The 24,906-nt window shown below is 46.3% G+C and overlaps 1 protein-coding gene across 4 annotated transcripts in view; it reads left to right on the plus strand.

The window, feature by feature from the left end:
- The window catches only part of CTNNA2 (catenin alpha 2), an 818,238-nt gene extending 812,407 nt beyond the window's left edge, over positions 1–5,831 (plus strand). For all 4 annotated transcript variants that reach the window (XM_030563913.1, XM_030563912.1, XM_030563911.1 and 1 more), the window contains one exon: positions 4,702–5,831. In XM_030563913.1, the coding sequence (XP_030419773.1) occupies positions 4,702–4,989 (288 nt within the window). In that variant the 3' untranslated portion in view covers positions 4,990–5,831. The remainder of the gene's footprint in view (positions 1–4,701) is intronic.
- Positions 5,832–24,906: the final 19,075 nt, after the last annotated feature.

The following is a 24,906-nucleotide window of genomic DNA, read 5'->3' on the forward strand; positions in this document are numbered from 1 at the left end:
ATATATACTTTATCTATGCATAGAAGTTTCAAAAAGAATAATTTCAAAATGAATAATGTTTGATTGTAGCCCTCAGTCCTAACTTAAAATATCCTAATTTAATAGAGATCTGTTATTTGCCAACAAACATATAGACTTCATTTTAAATGAGGCAGTGATTTGGGTATAGAATAATACCATGCTGAACAATATTTCTATTGAATTGGCCATGTTTTCCTGCCATTATAAGCTAAGGATTTACCCCTGAAAGGGGCCGAGAAAGTCCTCAAACAAAATCTAAAACATAAGTGATGTTATGTTCATAGGAGCCAACTTTTTCCAGCACCGGTGGGTGTGCGCCTGTCATGGTATAATTCCCCACTCTGAACCTTAGCGTCCAAAAGATGGGGTACCAGCATGAATTCCTCTAAGCTCAATTACCAGCTTAGTACTTGTAGCGCTGCCACTAACCAGGAATTCCAGTGCCTGGTACACTCTGGTCCCCCCAAAACCTTGCCCAGGGACCCCCAAGACCCAGTCCCTCTGGATCTTAACACAAGGAAAGAAAACGCTTTCCCTCACCATTGCCTCTCCCAGGCTTCCCCTCCCTGGGTTACCCTGGAAGAACACTGTGATTCAAACTCCTTGAATCTTAAAACAGAGAGGAAAATCCACCTTCCCCCCTCCTTCTCTCTCCCCCTCCCAGACTCTCCCTGAGAGAGAAAGTAATCCTAACACAGAGAGAAATTAACCTCTCTCTCCCTCTCCCTCTTTCTCCCCACCAATTCCCTGGTGAATCCAGACCCAGTCCCCTGGGATCTCACACCAGAATAAAAAAACCAATCAGGTTCTTAAACAAGAAAATCTTTTAATTAAAGAAAGAAAAACAGTAAAAATTATCTTTGTAAATTTAAGATGGAATATGTTACAGGGTCTTTCAGCTATAGACACTGGGAATACCCTCCCAGCCTAAGTATACAAGTACAAATTAAAATCCTTTCAGCAAAATACAAATTTGAACTCCTTCCAGCCAAATACACATTTGCAAATAAAGAAAACAACCATAAGCCTAACTCGCTTTATCTACCTAGTACTCACTATTCTGAACTTATAAGAGCCTGTATCGGAGAGATTGGAGAGAAACCTGGTTACACATCTGATCCCTCTGAGCCCCCAGAGAGAACAACAACCAAACACTAACAGCACACACACAAACTTCCCTCCCTCAAGATTTGAAAGTATCCTGTTCTCTGATTGGTCCTCTGGTCAGGTGACAGCCAGGCTCACTGAACTTGTTAACCTTTTACAGGCAAAAGAGACATGACGTACTCCTGTTCTATTAACCCTTAACTATCTGTTTGTGACAGCGCCGCATTCCCCCTCCTCCACTCCCTCCCTGCCCCGCAAATCAGCTGTTTCACGGCGCAGGTGCTGGGAGGGAGGAGGGAGACGCACGACATGGCAGTGCGCCAACAGAGAAGGCAGAGGTGAGCTGGAGCACGGGGGCAGGGCTGAGCCACGGGGAGCTGCCGGTGGGTGCTGAGCAACCACCAATTTTTTTCCATAGATGCTCCAGCCCCGGAGCACCCACGGAGGTGGCGCCGATGCTTATGTTATGTTAGCTAGTCTCTTGTCAGCATGGTTTTGATGAAAGCTCAGTCATTATGTTTTGCCCTTCCAATGACAAACCACTGGCTTCAGCTTTGATTTAATGGCCTAGCAGAGGCATTGAAAGACCTCAGATGGGTGCTACAAATATGCATCTGACTGTTAGGGCTGATCAGCAACAAAGGGTGACACAAAAGGAAGCACACAGAATCAAAAGCCATTGCCACTGGAGAGGGGGAAGGAGCAAGAAAGTGTTGGAATACAGCGTGACAAAGTGTAAGGGCCAATCACTCTTCCACCCAAGGTAGTAATCTCAGGGGATGGCACACATATAGGAATGAGGCAGTGACGTACCCATTGACAATAACAGTCCAGTGAACATTTTCTATTACACATGTGAAGTGCAAAAGGTCTGAAATAGGGTGCTAGCGAAGAGCACACTGATGTTTTTTATATGTAAATCACTCCCACTTCATTTTAAAAATCTGGGTGTTGTATAGATATAATGTAGCTGGATTTTGGAGGCTCCATTTTTGTGCAGAGCATGGATGGTAGAATCCTTGTGTCTCCGTCTCCATGGAGATACTGCAGAGTGCGACTCTCTGCTGGCAGTGAGGGATCTTTCTTTTCCTACTCTGCTTCCTTCTGCTCTGTGAATTCACTTGCTATCTCACACATCCTCCAGGCCTCTGGAACACTGTTAATAATACTTCTACACTGCCCATTCGCGCCTCCCCATTTCTATTCTTGGAGGGGCGGGTTTCTTTCTGGTTGTATTTTGAGCATGCTGGTTAGGGCAACATCCTTGCTTATATTTAGTAACACAAAGTGTTTTCATAGTGTCCACGTATTCTGCATATTACATGTTTGTTGTTGTCTTTATGTGTATTTTGCCTTTTTAAATATACATGCAAATTGTTGTGAAAGATGAAAATGCATCACCCAAAGCTGGGGCTGGAGGGAACTAGGAAGGGAAGGGGCACACTGGAAATATTGTGAAATTGACTGGGAAAGTAGAGTAGGATGGAAGCAGAGCTATGGTAAGTCGTCTCATCTGACATAGTCCCAACAAGCCTGAAAACACTGTTATTTTAGTGGAAAATTAAACCTGTTGGAATGAGGGCCTAGTTGGTTTAATAACAAGGCACTAACCCTACTTTTGCAATATTTCTTTGAAAGAACTACTGGAACATGGTAACTTGAGCCCCACTTTAGCAAGTCACTAAGGTCCAGCTCCTCAAAAGTATTTTGGCATCTAATTCCTATTGATTGAACTCAATGGAGTTAGACACCCTAATACTTTTGTGCCTCTGGGCCTTAGGGCCAGATTTTCAAAGATTTATAAGCACTTAAAGATGCAGGTAGGGCCTACGGCTAGATCTACAAAGGGGATTTAAGCTCAGCGACTAACTTCAGGTGCCCTGCCACCTAGTGAAATCTTCAGCCCCAAATCAGGTGCCCAGGCTCCCTATACAAGGTACATAGAGAGTTTGGGATCTGCAAGAGGAGAGTCACGAAAGCCAACAATCTTTGTGGGGAGCCATCTAAGGGAGCCAGTAGGAAATGCTGTGGAGATGGGTGTGGCTTACGCTCTGCCCCTGAAAAGAGCTAGGCTCCTAAATCTGCTCAGAATTCACAGCGGTGAACCTTCTCCTAGAGTTAGCCATATAAACTAAATGAGTCCTTTCTTGCAAAAACCACCAGGCTACAGAGTCATTCTCATTGTCTCTCTGGCCCAAGGAGCAATTATTTACTTACACAAAATGGAGCGGCCTCTGCAGGAGATTGAGACCTGCCCCAGGATCCTTCATAGCCCAGTGATGGAGGAAAATGCTAAGTCCCTGCCCTATGTCAGGCATGATGGGGATTTGAACCTAGGTCTTCAACAGCCTGGGTGAGTGAATGTGGGGTAAACCACCTTGGGGCTGCATTTTGTGACCCAGTACATGAGCTCTAAGGCATTTTCAGAGCATTCTTACCAGATCAGGCCCACAGGTAAGATAAGTGGGAGGAAAGCCTAGTTTGTAATCCCTCTGTGGCTTAGATGGGAACTAAACTCCAAGCAGCTCAGTGATGGCAATGTGCACACACACTGCCAGAAATGTAGGCACAGTGAGGATTTTACTGGCAAAAATTTAGGTGCCTAGGAATTCGGGGCACTTACAGGGTTGTCAATTAGGAGTTTGAGGATCTGCATCAGTGGTGGGCAACCTGCAGCCCCTGGGTATAAAGTATAATTGTGAAACCATTGTTTTATCTACCCATATAATTTTAAAATCTACTCTCAACTACTTTGTCTTTTCTGCTTCTTGAGGGTTTCACAACCTTTTTTAACTATTCAAGTGGGATTCCCCAAAGGGCTTAGCATGAGCTTAACTCTCCCAGCAACATCAATTGGTCGTTTACACTGACTGAGTGAGAGCAGTTAGGCTGAAGCTGAGAGTTTGGGGAAATCCCATCTGAGCTGTTTTGTTGTCCCTTTCAGTTAAAAGTAAGGGCTTGTACAGACTGCCACTTATGTCGGTATAACTTAGGTCGTTCAGAGGTATGATAAGTCACCCCGTGAGTGACGTAAGTTACGCTGCCCTAAGCGCCTATGTGGAAAGTGCTCAGCAGTTTGGAGAGCTTCTCCTGCCGATATAGCTACCGCCTCTCATGGAGGTGGATTTATTATGCCAACAGGAAAGCGCTAGCCCGTCGGCATAGAGCATCTTCAGCAGACGTGCTACAGTGGCACTGGTGCAGCTGCAGTGCTTCTAGTATAGACTAGCCCTACATTGTTAGAAGTTTGGTGATAAGTCACTTTTGAGAGGAATTTGTATAATCGAACCCCTCACACGCACAAGGAAACAACTTTTTTTTTCTTTTGAACTGTTTGTAAAGTTAATGTAGAGTATCACACAGTCCAGTTCAGTGCACATTACTGGTGGGCTGTTCCCAGGACACCTGTGCAACAAACCAGGGAGTATTCTGTACAGAGATTCTTCTTTTTGTATAATATTCTGCTGGCCTTCTGCAAGAAAATCAAATCAGATCTGAGAGCATATATCAAATCCTTCTGGAGGTGAGTTCAGCAATAACCCCATCGTATTTCATTCTCTTTTCTATCCACAGCTGGATAGCGCTACATCCCTCATCCAGGCAGCTAAAAATCTGATGAACGCTGTAGTCCTTACTGTGAAAGCATCATACGTGGCCTCTACAAAATATCAGAAGGTCTATGGTACAGCTGCAGTGAACTCACCTGTTGTATCTTGGAAGATGAAGGCCCCTGAGAAGAAACCCTTAGTAAAGAGAGAAAAGCCAGAAGAATATCAGACACGAGTGAGAAGAGGTTCCCAGAAGAAACACATTTCCCCCGTACAGGCTTTAAGTGAATTTAAAGCTATGGATTCCTTCTAAAACACTAGGCTTTACCAGGAGGGTTTTATATTCCTTTTTGTATGCATACCTGCCGACTTGTATGCGTCTGGCATGGGGGAAAAAACTAATGAAGCAGTGTCAATTTGCATGCAACCTGAAGCTCTATTAAAGTAATTAACAATCTGCAACCCACAAATGCAGACCAATCTATTCTGATGTTACATAAAGTTATCCCAAGCTTACTTTTTTTAAACAATAGCCTAAAATTGGCCAAAGATTTTTCACCTCAAGTGTGGGGGTAAATAATAAACTGAAAAGTAAAACTTTATGCATGCAAGAAACATTAAGTTGGCAGGTATATTTAAAAGAAAAAACCTGGAAGTGTAATGGTAGACCATAAAGCTCGTATTGCTTCTGTTACAGTGCAAAAATGTACTAGCCAATATGCTTAAATGTGTGGCCCAATAATTAAACAATTTAACTTTTAAGTCATCTTCATTATAGTATGTGAATTTTGAACAAGGATAAAAACTAATCCATTTTAAAGATACTTCTTTTAATCCATATTTTATTCTTTATATTCTAGTAGTGGTTATGACTATGCTCATGTTTCAATTAATCCCATTAATATGGAAAAAAGTTTTACTTTTTGCCAATTGAATTCTTTATGGTGAAGTATGAAGCACAATATGGTGATTGACATTGCCTTTTATATTATTATTATTATTGTGTTATTGTTAGAAATAGAAGACCTGGTGGTGGAATGCTTAGTCACAGAAATTGATTATGTGAGAATTTAGAGGCAAATATGTAGGTGTAGCTTGGATTACAGGTATCTAATATACCATTGTAACCACTAAATCTTAATAAACTCATTTAACCTTGGAATTCTGGGTATGACTTCTGTCCTTTAAGGCGCAGAGATCATTCACCATGGCCTTCAGATGAAAATCAATTTATTTTGCATTCATGCATCCGTTTTGGGGGAGAGGGAGACAAAAAAGTAGTGTATTGTGTATTCACTTTTCCACAACAAGGAAGGGAGGGGTGCAAATCCCGGCTTGCAGCATGTCTATGAGATAAAAGTCTGTGATTCTTCAGCTGAATACCCTCCTAACAACTGTATAGAAAACCAACCAAACAATTGCCCCAAACAGATTATTTCATGTAATGTGGCAGAAAATAGCTGCTGGGTTTCACCCCTGAAGCAGCTACACAGTAGTTAATTTGTACTGAATTTGTAAGCCTCTATTTAATGTAGGTGTCTGAGCATCTGGGAGATCATTTTGACATGCCACGTTGCATAGAACTGTCTACACATTATTGTACTGAAAAATGCATCATTAACTTATATTCACTTTGCAGCCTAAGAATGGGTTGAACTGCATTAATTGGGTTAATATCACTATAACAAGGTTTTCCCTCTATTTGAATGTAGGACAATCAGCATGAAAGTATTTTTTGTAGAAATTAATTATTTCCTAGAACTTAATAGAGCATTCCTGACCTCTCATGAAAGAGCATGAAATAAAATTTGTATTAAACTGGGGCAGAGTGAGTTATATCATACATGGCATTTATCTGCTTTACAGTCTTTTGAGAGATGAGTTAGGATGCTTGCCCAGGATATACTGGTTGAACATATGCCATTGTCTGTCAAAACGTCAGTGCAACACAATAGCATTATATTGCTTCCTCACATACAGACTGAATGCATTAAATACCCTTCAGTCACACACAAGGAGAAATAAGAATTCTCTTTGGCTATGTTATTTTATTTATTTGGCTAGTGCCTAAAGACTCTCAATCAAGATCAGACCTCCTTGTGCTAGGTGAACTTCAAACATATTAGAAGACACGAATCCTCCCCTGAAAAGCTTACACCAGAAGTCAGTTGAAATCTGTCACGCTAATTGTCATGACATATGGTATTCATTATTCCTATTTATTGAGCACCACAGATGTGGTTGGCTCTTTACAAAACAAAGACACAAGGACAAATTTCTTGCCAGTGTAACTCCATTGGCTTCAGCAGAATTACACCAGTAGAGAATGGAGTCCTCGTAATCCCTGCCCTGAAACCTTTAAAATCTGTTGCCCAAATTTCTCAGTCCACTAAGGTCAACAACATATGGCTTTAAACTGGCCAGTTTCCCAGCAGAAAAGATGGAGGAAGGGGCAAGTCAGGTGTGAGCTGCGTATGTATCAGGAGTGGGTGGAGCATGGCAGAGCTATGCTGAGACCTTCCTTGATGGTGGAGTCCTTACACCAGAAGTTCCAGTAGCATAATTTAGAGCAGTATTCTTCCTACTCTAATGCACCCTGGGGCCAAGCAGCCGTAAATTAGAAAGCTGAAACCAGTTTCCCCATGGCCATCAATCAGGGCCTAAGTATTGGATCACAAAAACATAGATCGTGGAGCATCGGCAGTATTCCAAAGGGATCTCTTACCACCGGACATATCCCTGTGGGATTAGTCAGTACTGGAATACCTTCTATTCATGTTGAATTCTGAGGATTTTTATCTGCTACATGTTTTGCTTACTTTAATTATAACTAGTTATAAGCCAATTAAGAACAGTGTAAATTGTGGATGTTGGTCTCCTTAATTTCAATATTACCATTGCTATACCTTGAAGTAGCTTTTCCAAAATGATGACTTAAAAAAAATAGTACATGGTACAAACCGTTTCTTGGAAGAAATGTGAGCTTTTTGTTTGTGTTCCTCCCTTCACTCCCCACCCCACTTTCAGGAGGAGTAAACAGATCTACCTATCAGCTTAAATCAGGGGTCCACAACCCAGTGCATCTAATGCGCCCGTGTCCTGGCCGACGATCGAACATCCGCCGAAACGCCGCCAAAATTAGGCGGCATTTAGACGGATGCTCGACTGCCACCACGGTCCTTCATCTGGCGCCTGCCAGACGAAAAGTTTGGGGACCACTGGCTTAAATGATGGCTCAAAAATGGGAGCCAGTAGAAAGTCAACATTTCAAAACTGAAGACAGTTAACAACCGCAGGTGGTCAATTATTCAATTCAGTAGCAATCCAAGGAAAGAGAGTTATTTAAGCAGTGAGTGAGTGCCACATTTGTAACTCAATATCATACCATAATTACAGTGCAAGGAAAAGCATTAAGCCTCTGGCTGCAGGAGGTAAAATTGGGTAAAAGACGGTTACTCACCTTTGTAACTGTTGTTCTTCGAGATGTGTTGCTCACATCCATTCCAGGTAGGTGTGCGCGCTGCGCGTGCACGTTCGTCGGAAACTTTTTTTTACCCTAGCAACTCCAGTGGGCCGGCAGGTCGCCCCCTAGAGTGGCGCCGCCATGGCGCTCTATATATACCCCTGCCGGCCCGCCCGCTCCTCAGTTCCTTCTTGCCGGCTACTCCGACAGTGGGGAAGGAGGGCGGGTGTGGAATGGATGTGAGCAACACATCTCGAAGAACAACAGTTACAAAGGTGAGTAACCGTCTTTTCTTCTTCGAGTGATTGCTCACATCCATTCCAGGTAGGTGACTCCCAAGCCATACCTAGGCGGTGGGGTCGGAGTGAGAAGTCGCGGCACGGAGCACTGCAGTTCCGAAGGCCGCATCCTCCCTCGACTGCTGGACCAGGGCGTAGTGGGAAGCAAAGGTGTGGACCGATGACCAGGTCGCTGCCCGACAGATTTCCTGGATGGGCACACGGGAGAGGAAAGCCAGCGACGACGCCTGCGCCCTGGTAGAATGCGCAGTCACACGGCCCGTAGGGACATGGGCCAAGTCATAACAAGTCCTGATACAGGACGTAACCCAAGAGGATACCCTCTGGGAGGAGATAGGAAGACCCCTCATACGATCCGCTACCGCCACGAAAAGCTGGGGGGATTTCCGGAAGGGCTTAGTCCTCTCTATGTAGAACGCGAGAGCCCTACGGACATCCAGCGAGTGGAGCTGCTGCTCCCTGCCTGAGGAGTGAGGTTTTGGGAAAAAAACCGGAAGGAAAATCTCTTGGTTGACATGAAAGGCTGAGACCACCTTGGGCAGAAAAGCAGGGTGTGGCCTCAGCTGCACCTTGTCCTTGTGGAAGACCATATATGGGGGGTCTACCACAAGAGCTCGGAGCTCCGACACCCGTCGAGCTGAGGTGATAGCCACTAGAAAGGCAGTTTTCCAAGAGAGGTAGAGCAGGGAGCAAGTAGCTAACGGCTCAAAGAGGGGTCCCATGAGCCGGGACAACACCAGGTTAAGATCCCAGGTTGGAGCAGGGGGACGGACGTTAGGGAATAAACGTTCCAGCCCTTTAAGGAATCTCGACACCGTTGGGTGAGAAAAAACGGAGCGACCGTCCGCACCCGGGTGAAAGGTGGAGATAGCTGCTAGGTGGACTCGCAACGACGATAAGGCCAGACCTTGCCCTTTGAGGGACAAAACGTAGTCTAAGATTTCGGAAACCGAAACTTCCATAGGGCGGAGATTTCTCTCTACGCACCAACAGGAGAAGCGCTTCCATTTCGCTGAATATGTGGCTCTTGTGGACGGTTTCCTGCTGCTCAAGAGCACCTCTCTCACAGGCGTAGAGCAGCGCAGCTCGGAACCAGTCAGCCACGCAGGAGCCACGCCGCTAGGTGCAGCGACTGCAGGTCTGGGTGACAGAGGATCCCGTGGTCCTGGGTAATCAGGTCCGGATGAAGGGGCAGGGGAACTGGGTCGGCTATGGCCAAGTCCAGCAGCATGGTGTACCAGTGCTGCCTGGGCCACGCCGGGGCCACCATGATCACGAGAGCCCTGTCCCTGCGCACCTTCAGGAGGACCTTGTGGACCAGAGGGAACGGGGGAAATGCATAGTACAGGTGGGTCGACCACTGGATGAGGAAGGCATCCGCTATCGACCCCGGCTCCCTGCCCTGAAAGGAGCAGAACGCTTGGCACTTCCTGTTCCCCTTGGACGCGAAGAGGTCCACCCGGGGATAACCCCACCTCCGGAAAATGGAGAGAGCGACGTCCGGGCGAAGGGACCACTCGTGTGACAGGAAGGATCTGCTCAATCGATCTGCCAGAGTGTTCCGTACTCCAGGGAGGAAGGAAGCCCTGAGGTGAATGGAGTGGGCTACGCAAAAGTCCCAGAGACGTATCGCCTCGTGGCACAGGGAGGAGGACCTGGTGCCGCCCTGCTTGTTGATATAGTACATGGTCGTCGTGTTGTCCGTGAACACGGCGACACAACGACCCTGAAGCTGATGACAAAACGCTTGACAAGCAAGGCGGACCGCTCTCAACTCCCGCATGTTGATGTGGAGCCCCACCTCCTCCTGGGACCACAGGCCCTGTGTCCGCAGGGTCCCTAGGTGGGCCCCCCAGCCTAGATCTGAGGCATCCGTTGTCAGGGATACCGATGGCTGAGAGGGGTGAAAGGGAAGACCCGCACATAATACGGACTGGTCTAACCACCAGCCGAGAGAATCCAAGACCTTCTGGGGGATTGTGACTAACATGTCTAAAGGTTGCCTTGCCGGCCTGTAATGACTGATAAGCCACAGCTGGAGAGGCCTCATGTGGAGCCGAGCGTAGCCGGTCACAAAAGTGCACGCCGCCATGTGGCCTAACAGGGTTAGACATGTCCTCATTGACGTCAATGGGGCTGACCGCAAACGTTGAACGATCGCCGCCATGGTCTGGAACCGTTGCAGAGGCAGCGAGGCCCTGCCCACAGTGGCATCCAAGACGGCCCCGATAAATTCCACTTTCTGCATGGGCCTCAGAGTGGACTTGTCTGTGTTTATCAAGAGGCCCAGACTTGCAAATATGGCGGTGATCATGCGGACATGGCTGTTGACCTGCTGTTCCGACGTGCCCCGAATCAACCAATCGTCCAGATAAGGGAACACGTGGACACGGTTGCGCCGAAGATGCGCCATGACAACTGCCATGCATTTTGTAAACACCCTCGGGGCCGTGGACAGGCCGAATGGGAGGACGGCAAACTGATAATGAAGAGCCCCCACAACGAAGCGGAGAAAGCTTCTGTGGCGCGGCCAAATGGCAATGTGGAAATACGCGTCCTGCATGTCGAGGGCGGCGTACCAGTCTCCCGGATCCAGGGATGGAATAATGGTCCCCAGGGATACCATGCGGAACTTCAACTTCACGAGGTATTTGTTGAGTTCTCGCAGGTCGAGGATAGGCCTGAGGCCACCCTTGGCCTTGGGGATCAGAAAGTAGTGGGAATAAAACCCTTTGCCTTTCTCGTTTTCCGGAACCGCCTCTATAGCTCCTTTGCTGAGGAGCGTCTGCACCTCCTGCCGAAGGAATTGCTCGTGAGAGGGGTCCCTGAAGAGGGACGAGGAAGGAGGGCGGGAAGGAGGAAACGAAACAAACTGCAGGCGGTATCCCGTCTGCACCATGCTTAAGACCCAGCGGTCCGATGTTATTTGGGACCACGCCGGGAGGAAAAACGAAAGGCGGTTTGAAAACGGGGGGAAAGGATCCATAGGGGAAACTGTTACCGCGCCCTCGGGCGCACCTTCAAAATGAAGGCTTAGGACCAGGTGGGGGTTTTGAGGAGCCTTGGTTCTGCCCCCCTTGGTTCCCAGACTGCCTGCGCCTGCCGTTCCTGCCGCGGCGCCTGTAAAGGTCCTGCCGCTGGCGGAACTGGGAAAACGGCCTACGTTGTTGCTGTTGTTGCGACCTAAAGAGTCTACGCTGCGTCACGGGGGTGTGCATCCCGAGGGACCGCATGATGACCCTGTTGTCTTTTAGACTCTTGAGTCTGGGGTCTGTCTTATCGGAAAACAGGCCCTGGCCTTCGAAAGGAAGGTCCTGTATAGTGTGCTGGAGCTCCGGCGGAAGGCCGGAAACCTGAAGCCAGGAGATGCGACGCATCGTAACTCCTGATGCGAGGGTACGGGCAGCCGAGTCCGCAGCGTCCAAGGAGGCTTGTAAGGCCGTGCGAGCGACCTTCTTGCCTTCGTCCAAGATGGCCGTAAACTCTTGGCGAGCATCCTGTGGCAGCAGCTCCTTAAATTTGTCCACTGCCACCCAGGAGTTAAAGGTGTATCTGCTCAGCAGGGCCTGCTGGTTAGAGACCCTGAGCTGCAGCGCCCCAGCTGAATACACCTTACGGCCAAGGAGGTCCATCCGCCTGGCCTCTCTGGACTTGGGGGCCGGAGCCTCCTGGCCGTGACGCTCCCTATCGTTCATCGATTGCACTACCAGTGAACCGGGAGTCGGGTGAACATGTAGATATTCATAGCCCCTAGAAGGGGCCATGTACTTTCTCTCGACTCCTTTCGCTGTCGGAGGGATGGAGGCCGGGGACTGCCAGATAGTATTGGCGTTGGCCTGGATGGTCCGTATGAAGGGCAGGGCGACCCTGGTGGGAGCATCAGAAGAGAGGATGGTGACAATTGGGTCCTCTATCTCCGAGACCTCCTCTGCCTGCAGACTCAGGTTTTGGGCCAATCGCCTGAGGAGGTCCTGGTGCGCCCTGAGATCCAGCGGGGGGGGACTGTTGGAGGAGGTACCCGCCACCGCCTCATCCGGGGAGGAGGATGATGAGACCCCAGGCACGATAGTGTCCAACTGAGGGTCTTCCTCAGCCCTCGCCTCTGCCTCCGGAGCCACAGCGGAGTCCTGCTGTTTGGACCCTTCCTCCCCTTCCGGGGAGGGAGGGGGGCGAGACAAGGAGGCTTCAGGGGCCCTACGCTCCGCAGTCGCCGGCCTAGCAGGGAGCTGCTGGGGGCCCTGGGCCTGATGGTATGCCCAGGGTGTCCAGAATCCCCACTGTTGTGGGCCTTGGTCTTGCAGCGGCGGATCCCCGAACAGCGCCGCCTGCCGGTCGGTGCCCAGCGCATACCCACTGTCCGTCTGGGAAGATACGGACGGCTGTCTCGAGGGCCACGGCGGGGCCGACCCCGGATGGTAAGGGTCTGCGCGCGCCGGCACGGAGGATCGTCTCGGTGCCGGGGACCGGTGCCGGGAGTCATATCGGTGCCGGGACCGGGATCGGGACCGGGATCTATCACGGTGCCGGGATCCTGATCGGTACCGGGTGCCGCTTCGGTACCGGGACCTGCCACCAGCTCGGTGCCGGGAGGTCGACCGGGACCTGCCACCAGCTCGGTGCCGGGAGGTCGACCGGGACCTACCACCAGCTCGGCGCCGGGAGGTCGACCGAGACCGGGACCTGCCACCAGCTCGGTGCCGGGAGGTCGACCGGTGCGGCGAGTAGCGTCGGGACCTGCTCCTGGAGTCGCGGTGCCGTTGTCGCCGACTGGAGCCTGACCGCGACCGTCTCGATGCCGACCGTTGCCGCGAGTGCGACCGGTACCGCTGAGGGGAGCGATGCCGGGACTGCGAGCGGCGTCGGGATCTGGAGCGCCCAAGACGTCGGGACCTAGATGGCGAACGACTGTCTCTGGGCGGCGCCGACAGCATGGGCTTGCCTCTGGACACAACCCGCACCGGAGGTACCGGGGGTGGCAGCCGAGTGGGCTCAGTCAGGGCAATAAGGTCCCGAGCCGAGGCGAAGGTCTCCGGTGTGGATGGGACCACTATCTCAACCCCAGATCTCATGGGGGAGCTCGGCGGCACCGGACTCAACGGACCCGCCGGGCCCAGAGTCAACGGTGCTGACGGTGCCGGCGGCGCCGCGGCCGATGTCGAGGCCGGGCGCTCAAGCCGGGTCTGTCTGGCCGGAGTATCAGACTTCGACGGCCTTGGCTCTGATTCCGGTGCCGGAGAAGGACGGTGCCGGGGAGTCTTCTCGGTGCCGGAGCGATCCGGTGCCGGTGCCGACACCACGGCCTGCGAAGCCGACGGGTCAAGTGCTGCCTCCATTAGGAGAGTTCGGAGCCTCTGATCCCTCTCCTTTTTTGTCCTCGGCTTAAAAGCCTTACAGATGCGGCACTTGTCAGATCTGTGCGATTCCCCGAGGCACTTCAGGCACGCTTCGTGGGGATCGCTGGTAGGCATGGGCTTCTTGCAGGCCGCACACTGCTTGAAGCCCGGCGAAACAGGCATGAGCCTGGCGCCGGGTGCCGGGAAGGGCTAAGCCCCCAGCAAAGAACTACTTAACAACTATTTAACTAAACTATCTACTTAACAAACTAATTAACAACTATATGGAACTAGAGATAAACGATAGACAAGCGATAGAGAACTAGGAGAGCTTGGGACGTGGAGGACAGCTAAGCCGCGCTCCACAGTTCCAACGACCGACACGGCGGTAAGAAGGAACTGAGGAGCGGGCGGGCCGGCAGGGGTATATATAGAGCGCCATGGCGGCGCCACTCTAGGGGGCGACCTGCCGGCCCACTGGAGTTGCTAGGGTAAAAAAAAGTTTCCGACGAACGTGCACGCGCGGCGCGCACACCTACCTGGAATGGATGTGAGCAATCACTCGAAGAAGAACATTTCTTGCACGTGATCAAGTCTCTTTTGATAATGATTTGCTTCCAGCTGGTGAGCAGACTCCCAGCCACTGGACTGAAGACCATTATGGTGTTCTGGCAGGCATCCCTGAGTTGAATTCTGTTTTCAGCAGGAATAAAAATGTCCTGGCTTGGCTCTCCATACTGTAGTCACTATTGTTGTTATTCAAATGAGAAATCCAACCTACAAGACTGGCCTGTATACTATTTCCAGCAATGGCTAGTTCTTCTGAACTGTGCCTCTGCAGAGAATGCTGTCGAGTTGTGGGATTTGGACTTGCAGCCCATCTTGATGAAGCTGAACCAAAATGTTTCTGTTTTATAGTTTCTCCCTTTGGTAAGTATAACCTCCAGTTTCTGACTCAGGTACTTGTGAACACAAAGATGTGGTGGACCTTTTGTGTCAGTTTGGGAAGAACTTTTCTACGAGAGCATTTTTTTTTGTTAATAGTGACTAGCGGGAAGAAGACTTTTAAAAGTTAAATGTGGTCTAGTCCAAAGGGTAGCTAATGGGACAGGATACCTGAAGATCATCTACAATGGTATGAAGGGTGCACAAATCAAGACAATCAAAGAAATCTTTTGAGCGAGCCAAAGCCAGACTACAGGCCTTGATTCAGCAAAACAATTAAGCCCATGCTTAACTTTAAGCATGTATTAAAACTTAAGTTCACAGTAAGACTTAAGCGAGTGTCTAACTTGAAGCATGTGCTTATGTGCTTCTCTGCCTAGGATAAACTTAAATGTGCTTAAATACCCTGCTGAATCAGAGCTATGATTAGTAGTAAGGGGATGAATCTAAGGGTACATCTATACTACCTGCTGGATCAGTGAGTAGTGTTCGATGTATTGGGGATCGATTTATCGCATTTCATCTAGATGCGATAAATCGATCCCTGAATCGATGCCCATACTCCACCTCGGCAGACGGATTAAGTGGAGTCAATGGGGGAGCTTCAATGGTGGACTTGTCGCCATGAGGACGGCCAGTTGCGTATCTTACTTCGAACCCCACCGCTAGTGTTGCCCAGGCCTTAACAAAGTAACACGTTGGGCTAATAACGTCCCAATGATGTGATCTACCAGGGTGAACTACCTTCCAGAGACCCATTGCTACAGTACTTTAAAAGCAGAGTGGATATGAAGCACTAGAAATACACTGCAGACAACAATCCTACATTGGCCAAAAGGTGGACTGGATGATATTTTCCATTTTAAATTTTTATGCTCCTATGATTAAAGCGGGCTATAATTTTTCAGCTGAAAAATGTGGCTTTGGCAAGAACAAAAGGTTTTGTTTGAATTTTTTAAAGAAAAAAATTGATTTTTTTATGGGAAATTTCAAAATGAAACCACAAATTTTGTTCATTTTAGAACTACACTTTTTTACTTCATGTTGTTTTTTGAAAACTGAACTGAAACAAAAATTTCTATTCCAGTCAAAATATTTTTATTGAAACAAAACTTTAAAAAATTCATTTTGTTCAGAAATTTCCTGTGAAAAGTCAAAAAATTGCAAACTAAAATGTCTAATTTGAATTTTTTTGGCAGTGCAATACAACAATCGTTTTGCTCTACTTAAGATAAGATGCTGATAGACTTCAAGGCCAGAGGGGACCATTGCGATCATCTAGTCCGACCTCCTAAGCATCACAGGACACAGAACCTCGCCCACCCCATATCATAAAATATCAGGGTTGGAAGGGACCACGGGAGGTCATCCTATAATCTCTAGCTGAGCTACTGAAGTCCTTAAAACATGATTTAAAGACTTCCAGTTATAGAGAATCCACCATTTAGTCTAGTTCACACAAGCAAGTGACCAATGTTCATGTTGTAGAGGAAGGTGAAAAACTCCCAGGGTCTCCGTCAGTCGGACCTGGGAGAAAATTCCTTCATGACCCTAAAAATGGTGATCAGTTAAACCCACCAGCCAGATACCTGGGAAAGTATTCATTGAAGTAACTTACAGCCCTTCCTACCTGTGATGAGTCTACCTAGTGATACAAAGTGGACCACAGATTTCTTTCAGCACTTTCAAGGTCTCATCTTCTACAATCAAAAGGCAGTCCACCTGGCGTTCCTAGACAATGTTTTAAATCAAGGTATTATCTGTGCTTCACAGGTCCCTGGTAATTTTCAGACGGAGTTGAAACTTTTCTCTATCTACCCTTTGGTTTACCCACTTAGGCAAGAAGGATGAATTCAAACTGGAACAGGTTCAGAGATGGGCTACAAGGATGATCCGAGGAATGGAAAAACTGCCTTATGAAAGGAGACTCAAAGAGCTTGGCTTGTTTAGCCTGGCCAAAAGAAGGCTGCGGGGGGATATGCTTGCTCTATATAAATATATCAGGGAGGTTAACGTTAGGGAGGGAGAGGAATTATTTAAGTTTAGTACTAATGTAGGCACGAGGACGAATGGGTATAAACTGGATATTAGGAAGTTTAGACTTGAAATTAGACGAAGGTTTCTAACCACTAGGGGAGTGAAGTTCTGGAACAGCCTTCCGAGGGAAATAGTGGGGGCAAAAGACTTTCCTGGCTTTAAGACAAAGCTTGATAAGTATATGGAGGGGATGTTCTGATAGGATTGTTAATTTGGGCAATTGATCTTGGATTACCACCAGATAGGTCTGCTCAATGGTCTGTGGGGAGATGTTGGATGGAATGGGAACTGAGTTACTGCAGAGAATTCCTTCTTGGGTGCTGGCTGGTGACTCTTGCCCACATGCTCAGGGTTTAGCTGATCGCCAAATTTGGGGTCGGGAAGGAATTTTCCTCCAGGGCAGATTGGCAGGGGCCCTGGAGGTTTTTCGCCTTCCCCTGCAGCGTGGGGCACGGGTCGCTTGCTGGTGGTTTCTCTGCAGCTTGAGGTCTTCAAACCAATTTTGAGGATTTCAATAACTCTGTCCTGGGTTAGGGGTTGTTATAAAATTGGATGGGTGGGATTCTGTGGCCTGCCTTGTGCAGGAGGTCAGACTAGATGATCAGATTGGTCCCTTCTGACCTATGAGTCTATGAGTCTATGAGTCTATTGAGTGCATATTTAAGTGCTTTACAGAACAGGGATGGACCTAAGCAGGCCTTTAGAGAGGCACTTAAGTTAGGCCTTTAGAGAGTGGCAATTTCATGTGTAGCTAAAGGGTTCATCCCTTTACTCCAGTTTTAGCGATCTTCCTCTCGTATCTCAGTTAACATCAAGCCATGGACAATTTGACAACCGGTGAAGGCTCCAGGTGACTGAAATGTGTTTTCTTTTTCTCGTTATTTTTTTAAAGCAATATATATATATATGATGACTTGCTCTACATTGCCTTTTATTGAAACTCTTTGCTGGAGTGCCATAGGAATAGTTTGATGTTGGAGATTGTCCAACCCAATAGTCATTTGTACCATGAAGTAAAATTTCAAAGTTCCAAACTTGTTTGACAGGTTCTGAGTGATAATGGATCTGTAAATAGCCATATCTTTGCAGAGTGTGAATTTTTCACTACTATGCTCACTTCTCAGTTCCACCTGTCTGAAAATTAGACCAGGGAGAGAGAGAGGACATTATTCTGCCCTTTCTCAGCCTGCAAAGGACCCTTATATTCAGAGGCTATTACTTAGCTTAAAGGACATTTCTGATTCAGTTTAGCTTTTACATGCAGACATTAATAATGAGGTTTTTTGGCCTTTGTTATGCAGGAAGTCAGACTACATTATCATAATTGTCCTGTTTAGTCTTAAAATCTATACTCAGACTCTACAATGATCAGCATGATATAAATGCATAGACAGGTCAGATTGACAGACCGGCTATCCTATAACTATTGATTTGGCTACTGAAGGATAGATACTAATAAATAAGTTACTCTCCAAAGACTCAGGTCTTAGGAGAAATGTTACTTAATTCTTTTAGAATAAGATACTTTTAGAATCTTTTGTTGATGAGCCCAGAATTTGCTTGCAGAAAAATGTTTTACCTGTGATATAATAAGTGGTCTTCCAATGGCCCTGGTCAAGTATCTAGAACACACAAATTTAAGAGTTCGAGTTGCAGCCTTTCGGTGTGTGTAGACGGAGTATTTTTTATAATTTCAGGAGTGACTTCTCCCCAGAGTTAATTCAGTTTTTAAGCGCTGTAGAGATCTTGAGGCCTAAAGGAAGATCTATTATTGGACCCTTATTGAAGAATAAATTAGGTTCCTTAGCTCCTGACAAAGGTCTGTGTAAACACTCACTTGCCTTTTTTTTTCACTTGTCCCCTAAGACAGCTTTTTTAAATTGCAATGAGCTAAGGGAAGAGGCCCAACAAACTGCAATCCATTTTCATTAGTGACTCATTTATCTTTAGGGAGGAAAGGTGGTTGTCTGAGTTCATCTAGTTTCACTCTAGAAGTCAGTTCAGGTCTTTATAAGAGTGAGGAAGTCATTCTTTTGCCACCTCTTCTATTTTGTCAACAGTAATAAGTGAGAGATCTGCATCCCATGGCTTGTAGACAGATGTTATAGCTCTGCATCAGGAGGAGTGGTTGGAATGTCATTTATTTATTTTTGGGGGTTTGAGTAAAAACTTCCCTGCAGTAAAGTTTCTGTTTTACCAGGGTCTGGGGGGTGGGAGGAGGGGACAGCAGCTAATTGATCTCAGCCCACTTTTACACATAATTGTAAAACTGGGCTTCCTACTGGAGACAAAATGGCTATTCTATAATTATTTTATTGAAGTCATATTCTCTTTCTTAGGTGTTCTCACACAAACACACACCTACACCATTCTCCCTGTGGTACTTGTCATCCCAATACCATCAGATCCAAGTTAGTACAGGAAATCTTACAGTAAGCGATCGTCTGCCAACCCCTACATTTTCCTATGTGTAAAGAAATTTTGGTTGAGATTTTAAAAACGACTTGTAAATTGGGGAACTTCAAATTTTGGAGGCCCAGCTTCAGACATTTTAAAGGGTTCTGCTTTTTAGAGAGTGTGGAGCATCCACGTCTGAACATCAGTCTCCTGTTTAAGATATTGCATGTTGAGCATTGAAAAAAATGGTGGCCTCCCATATCACTACTTACTTTTGAAAATTGTCCTTCCAATCTGTGAACCCTCAGAGTTATTTCAATGGGAAACTTTTTCTCTGTTTTGTTTGCATCTATAAATTATGAAGCAATGTCAAAATGGCATTGGTATGTCACTACCAAATCCTTCGCTCCTGTGGCATGTCAGTTGTAGCATTCCATACGGGTGTGTAACCGAATTTAAAGTAATAAAGCACCAGTTACTTTGGTCCATCTTGGATTAGTGTCAGTTTGACATTGTCTGACACAGGATCAAATCATCAGTTCTAGTACCCCAAGTCCAACAGTGGCCAGCACTTGATGTTTCAGAGGAATGTGGAAACAAAAATAAGGAATGCATTTTGCTGTTTGAGTTGTGCAGAAACTCTTCTTGGCACCTATGTCAATCAGTTTATGCCCCGAAGCACAAGATTTAATTATCCTTTTCTCAGCCAGCACAGCTGCAAATGTTTGTTAGTGCTCATAAAAATCATCCAACTTTTTTTAACCAATGACCTGTCAGATAATTAAATTGACAAAAAAATACTCTATATCCTGGCAAATTCTTTCTGTGTAGCCCAGTGTTAAAGGAATGTCTACAGAAAAAAATATTATCAGCTCACAAATCATAGGCATTTTCCCAACTGGACAAAATAAATTTTGTTGCAGTTAAAACCCTGATCACCTTTTTCTCTTTCATTATCTTTCTCTAGTTTCCTCCAGCCCTCTTTGATTGATCCATCTTAGTCATTCTTTCTCTTTTACAGCTACTCCTTAAATTTACCTCCTTTCTGAAACAGAGGCAGTGCGAATGTAAATACAAGAGTCAGTGAGAGATCACATCTAAAGAGAAGGGAACAGAGGATGGCCTCACAAGGGAGGGAGTGTGTGATATTTTGGGGTCCACCCAGAACAACAAGGGGGTCAATCACTGTCTGCGTTGCAATCCTGGGTGTCTTGTGTCTGTGAAGCTGTGGTCCAGCGCTCTGACCTCAACAGCCTGGCAGCAGGGCACAAGTCTCACCCTGGCGTTACCTAACCTGGTTACTCCTGGCAGGCTGACTTTAGCCCACTCCCAACCCCAAATTCATCCCAAAATTGTCCTACTGCAGGGTCCCTCCGAGACAAAGTGTTGGGTTTGCTGCCTTTGCAAAGACAGGCAGACTCCACCTCTTAGCTTCCCTAGACGCACACATTGTACTGAACTTACACAGCACTAATGACTGATAATGAACGCAAAACATATTTATGAACAAAAGAACATGGATTTTATTATTTAGCATGTGCATAGTCGTCTAGCCAAGCAATGGCATCTTCAGTGGCGTGAGGCCGTTCTTCTGGGCCACCACGGAATCTAGTCAGCAGGCATTCATTGACAATGTGTGCCATCAGCTGTGTTGTGCCACAGTTGAACAAAGGGCTGTTACAGACACCCCAGCGATACTGGTTGGCTGCACAGAGACCTTGCCTGGTCCGGAACCTGTTCAACAGGGACCATTAACAACAGGGCAGATCAAAACCAGGCGGGCAAATTATGGGGTTGGCAAGGAGAGGGTGTGGTTGGGGATTATAACAGATATCCATTCCTCTCATCGTTACCACCCTAACATCCTGGCATGGCAGATGAGACCATAATGGGCGATGTGACAGCAAACATTCAGCTGGTGGTTTAAAAAGGTCACTGTGTAGTGGCAGGCTTGAGTTAGCGTGTACTTTCTCCAGTAATAGGCCAGTGGCAACCTCTCATCTGTTACAAGGAGGAACAATATTGCTCAGAACTGGGAGCCATTGGAGTGCAGTCGGACACAGAGTGCCGGAGATGATATGCATGGCAGCATGTAACTGCGTATCTACCAGTTTAGTGTGTGATGATCAACTCCAAACTGGTGCACAGTACTCCACCACCGAATTCAAGGGGCAAGAGCTGACGTCGGCAAAGTTGGAGAACGAGCACCCCAGGACGAACCTGCCAGTTTGCTAAGAAGATTGTCGTGCGTCTTAACTTTAGCTGCTGTCTTCTTCAGGTGGGCATGATAATTCAGTTTGCGGTCTAAGATCACACCTAGATAGAATGATTCTATTTAATGCTTCACTTCTGACCATTCAGATAAACATTCAGTTCTCAGGTTGCACTGGCGTGATGAAGATGGAACAAACGGGAGACTCTTTTTATGATGTTTGGCTGGAGGCACTAAGTCTTACGGTAGTCAGCTAACTTTATCATGTCTCGGTTTAAAGTGGCATCAGGCTCATAAAACGTCCAGGCCTGGGTACCGCAACAGATGTCATCTGTGTGAATGAACTTTTGTGACTCCGTTGTTGGCAGGTCATTGATGTAAAGGTTGAACAGGGTTGGAGAAAGCACAGAGCCCTGGGGTAACCTACTGCTCTGTCATCTCCAAGCACTCGTCTTCTCCCTCATATGGACTCTGAACTGCCTGTTGCCGAGGAACAGTTCAACGATGCCTGTGACCCAAGGTAGTAGGACCCGTGATACCTTCACAACCAGGCCAGTGTGCCATACTGTATTGTATGCCACTGTTAGATCGATGAAAACAGTGCCTGTTTTCAGGTTTCTCTGGACATCATTTTCAACAAACCTGGTTAGCACAAGTACTTGGTCGCATGTGTTACGGCCTTGAAGCACACCAACAATGATGATATGGGACAATAGCTTGATGCTTGACTTGGGTCCTTTCCAGGCTTTAGGAGGCCAATGACTTTTGTGGCGTGTCATATCTTCAGTTGCCTAGCTTCACTGATGACCCTTGTGAAGAATTTGACAAGGCAAAACCAGGTACGGAGGCCAAGGTTTTTCAGGAATTCTGGAGAAATGTTGTCATAGCCTGCAGCTGTTCCCCACTTGTCTGTTCCAGCTCCATTACGGTGATTGGTTCTGAGCAGCTTCTGATCTGGTGTGCACATTTAAACATACGCCGTTCACGCCTCATGGATTAAGTGTTACCAAGTAAAAAAGACAAAAGTAGACACATTTACAAGCAAACAAAACTGAAAACGTGAATTTAAAAAACTAAAACTTAAGCTATCAAGATACCGTCTTTGTTCAATATGATTTCTCTCACCTACAATTTTCTTTTCAATTTTTATGGGCCAGCCTGGCCATGATCCATCCTAGAGATCAAATTCCTTTGTTCCTTTGTCTCCTAAGGTGAAGGATAAAGATGGCGTCTCTCTCTGTTCCTTATATCCCCAAGGGAGATGTCTTTGTCTTACAAGTCAGAAAGGACTCCTGGGGATTCATTCTCCTGTATCTCTCTGAGGTGCAGAAGCCGTGTTAATTCTCAAATTCAGGATAACCCGGGCTGGGTTAGCATGATGGCTTTGTTTACTGCTAACACATAAATTGAGGTAAACCAACATTCCTTTGTCTAGGACAGACCTGTTTATCACCTTTACTTAGCCTAGGCTTAAACATGTTTTAGTAACACCATACAGAGGGAATTCATAACTTCGCATATACCCTTAAGATGTACATTTTAAAATTATAGTAATAAACAGCGTTTACTAGCTTTCATATGATAACTAATACAGCATATTTTGTACCAATATTATTGCAGTAACATGTAGGGTGTGAATACAGGGTTGTCTAGGGTCACAATCAGTTTCACCCATTAAAGTCTCAGGGCTGGGACCTAAGTTTCACCCTAATCAGAGCAACAAATTATCTGACTGCTTTCCTTTTTAGAAGAGTTATGGAAAAGGTTTTACATCCCATTTCTAGAGGCCAGTGGATGCCTGAAAGCCATTACATTTCAGACCTGGAAACCTTTCAAATGAGGCTTGTGGAAAAATGATCATTAAGATCCTACTCAGCACCTCACTGCGGATTTTAAATCACCAATCTGGAATATGAGATTTAAAAGGAAATGGAATCTCCAGTCCATACGCTGGATGCAGCTGCAAGCCAATTTCACCGAGCTGCTTTGTTACTTGGTGACGGCTAGGGGGTTAGGGTGGAACTGATTTCTTTCTCAACTAGCAGAAAACAAGGTCAAGGCCCATTAAGATAAGAAACTAAAGGGTGATGAAGCCAATGAATAAAATATATAAAAAAAAATATTAAAACACATACACGGTGCTCTCCAGCCGTTTAAAGCCCTGGAGAATGGTGAGAAAACATGATTAACCCCACATGGGGAAAATTAGGCCAAGAAATTTGAATGATTGGCCCAAGGTCACAGGGTCAGTCAGTGGCAAAGCCAGGAATTGAACCTGAGTCATCATTTTCTGACACCAGTGCCCTATCCCTCAGGGACTATGCTGCCCTTATTTCTTTTAAGGAAATAAATAAATAAAAATAAGAGGTTAAAAGAACTTTGGAATGCTGTTAAATACACATCTGTCTTGCTGCCACCATCTTTTAAAGAAAATTAGGGAGGAAAGGATCCCTGTCATTTACAGTTTATTCAGTCTAGAAAAGCCGAGGCATTAAGAATTAAGACGTTCTCCACTCTAATCCTGCAGGCCAGTACAGAGTACCACACCTTGTCACTGGTGCCATATGGAGGAGGGTATATTTCAGCATTAAAAACTTCTTGGGTTAAACAGAATCATATTGACATCATTCTCTGCAAGCACAGCAGAATTATGCAAAACCAACAAAATTGCTACCTTACCTTTTCAGTTCATCCTGATGGAAGCCAGTAGCAACTCTACTCAGCTGTCAAGTATTTCACTAATTGAATCTAAGATATCACAAAAGGACTTATGATCCTACACTTTATGATAAAGCCAAGTTTGTTTAAGAGTCAGGCCCACAAAAGTTTGGTCCTGAGCCCTTCACTTGCACCCTCTGGTCCTTATCTGATAAAGGCTTCCCAGTTACAAGTCGCCATATTACTTCTGCTCTGAATATATTTCTATCTAGCTCTATATATGTGTATGGCTAGACAGATATATAATAAATCCAGTCCAGTAATGTATATTGGTTTGCAGAAGTATTGTGAATAAAGGAAGCAATTTGTGCTATTGAGCAGGCTGGCTTTTAATATGTGAATTGTTTGTTTTAACACATTTTGTTGTTAGGATATAGATATTAAGGCCTGTCTGCAAAGGCCTATACTGTAAGAATTTAGGTGTATTCTTATCACTTAGCTAGTTATAGAGGTATGAAAGAAAGCATCAAAATCACTGTCTGTCGGTGTAAGGGCCTTTTCTTACTGTGACAATCTGAAGTCTGGTTCTTAGGCTAAGCCTTTGGCTAAGCAGCAGAGGCAGCCATAAGCTGGGAAGTGACGGGTCACATCCTTACATTCCAAACTAGTCACATTGAAATAAGGTGCTATTGGGCTGTTAGGAATACAATCCTGTCCTGATATTCATATCACCTTCAGAGAAAGGGAAGAGCCTAGAACATGTAAAAGGAAACTTAGTTTGATATCATCCTGCCTGGCAAGAACTCACTTATCAATAGCTGGAATGTAAAATCCTCATTTCTGTATTGTTCTATCACTGTAGTCTCCAATTCCCTATTGTTTGTCT

The sequence above is a fragment of the Gopherus evgoodei genome, chromosome 5 (assembly GCF_007399415.2).
Source record: "Gopherus evgoodei ecotype Sinaloan lineage chromosome 5, rGopEvg1_v1.p, whole genome shotgun sequence".
Lineage (NCBI taxonomy): Eukaryota > Metazoa > Chordata > Testudines > Testudinidae > Gopherus > Gopherus evgoodei.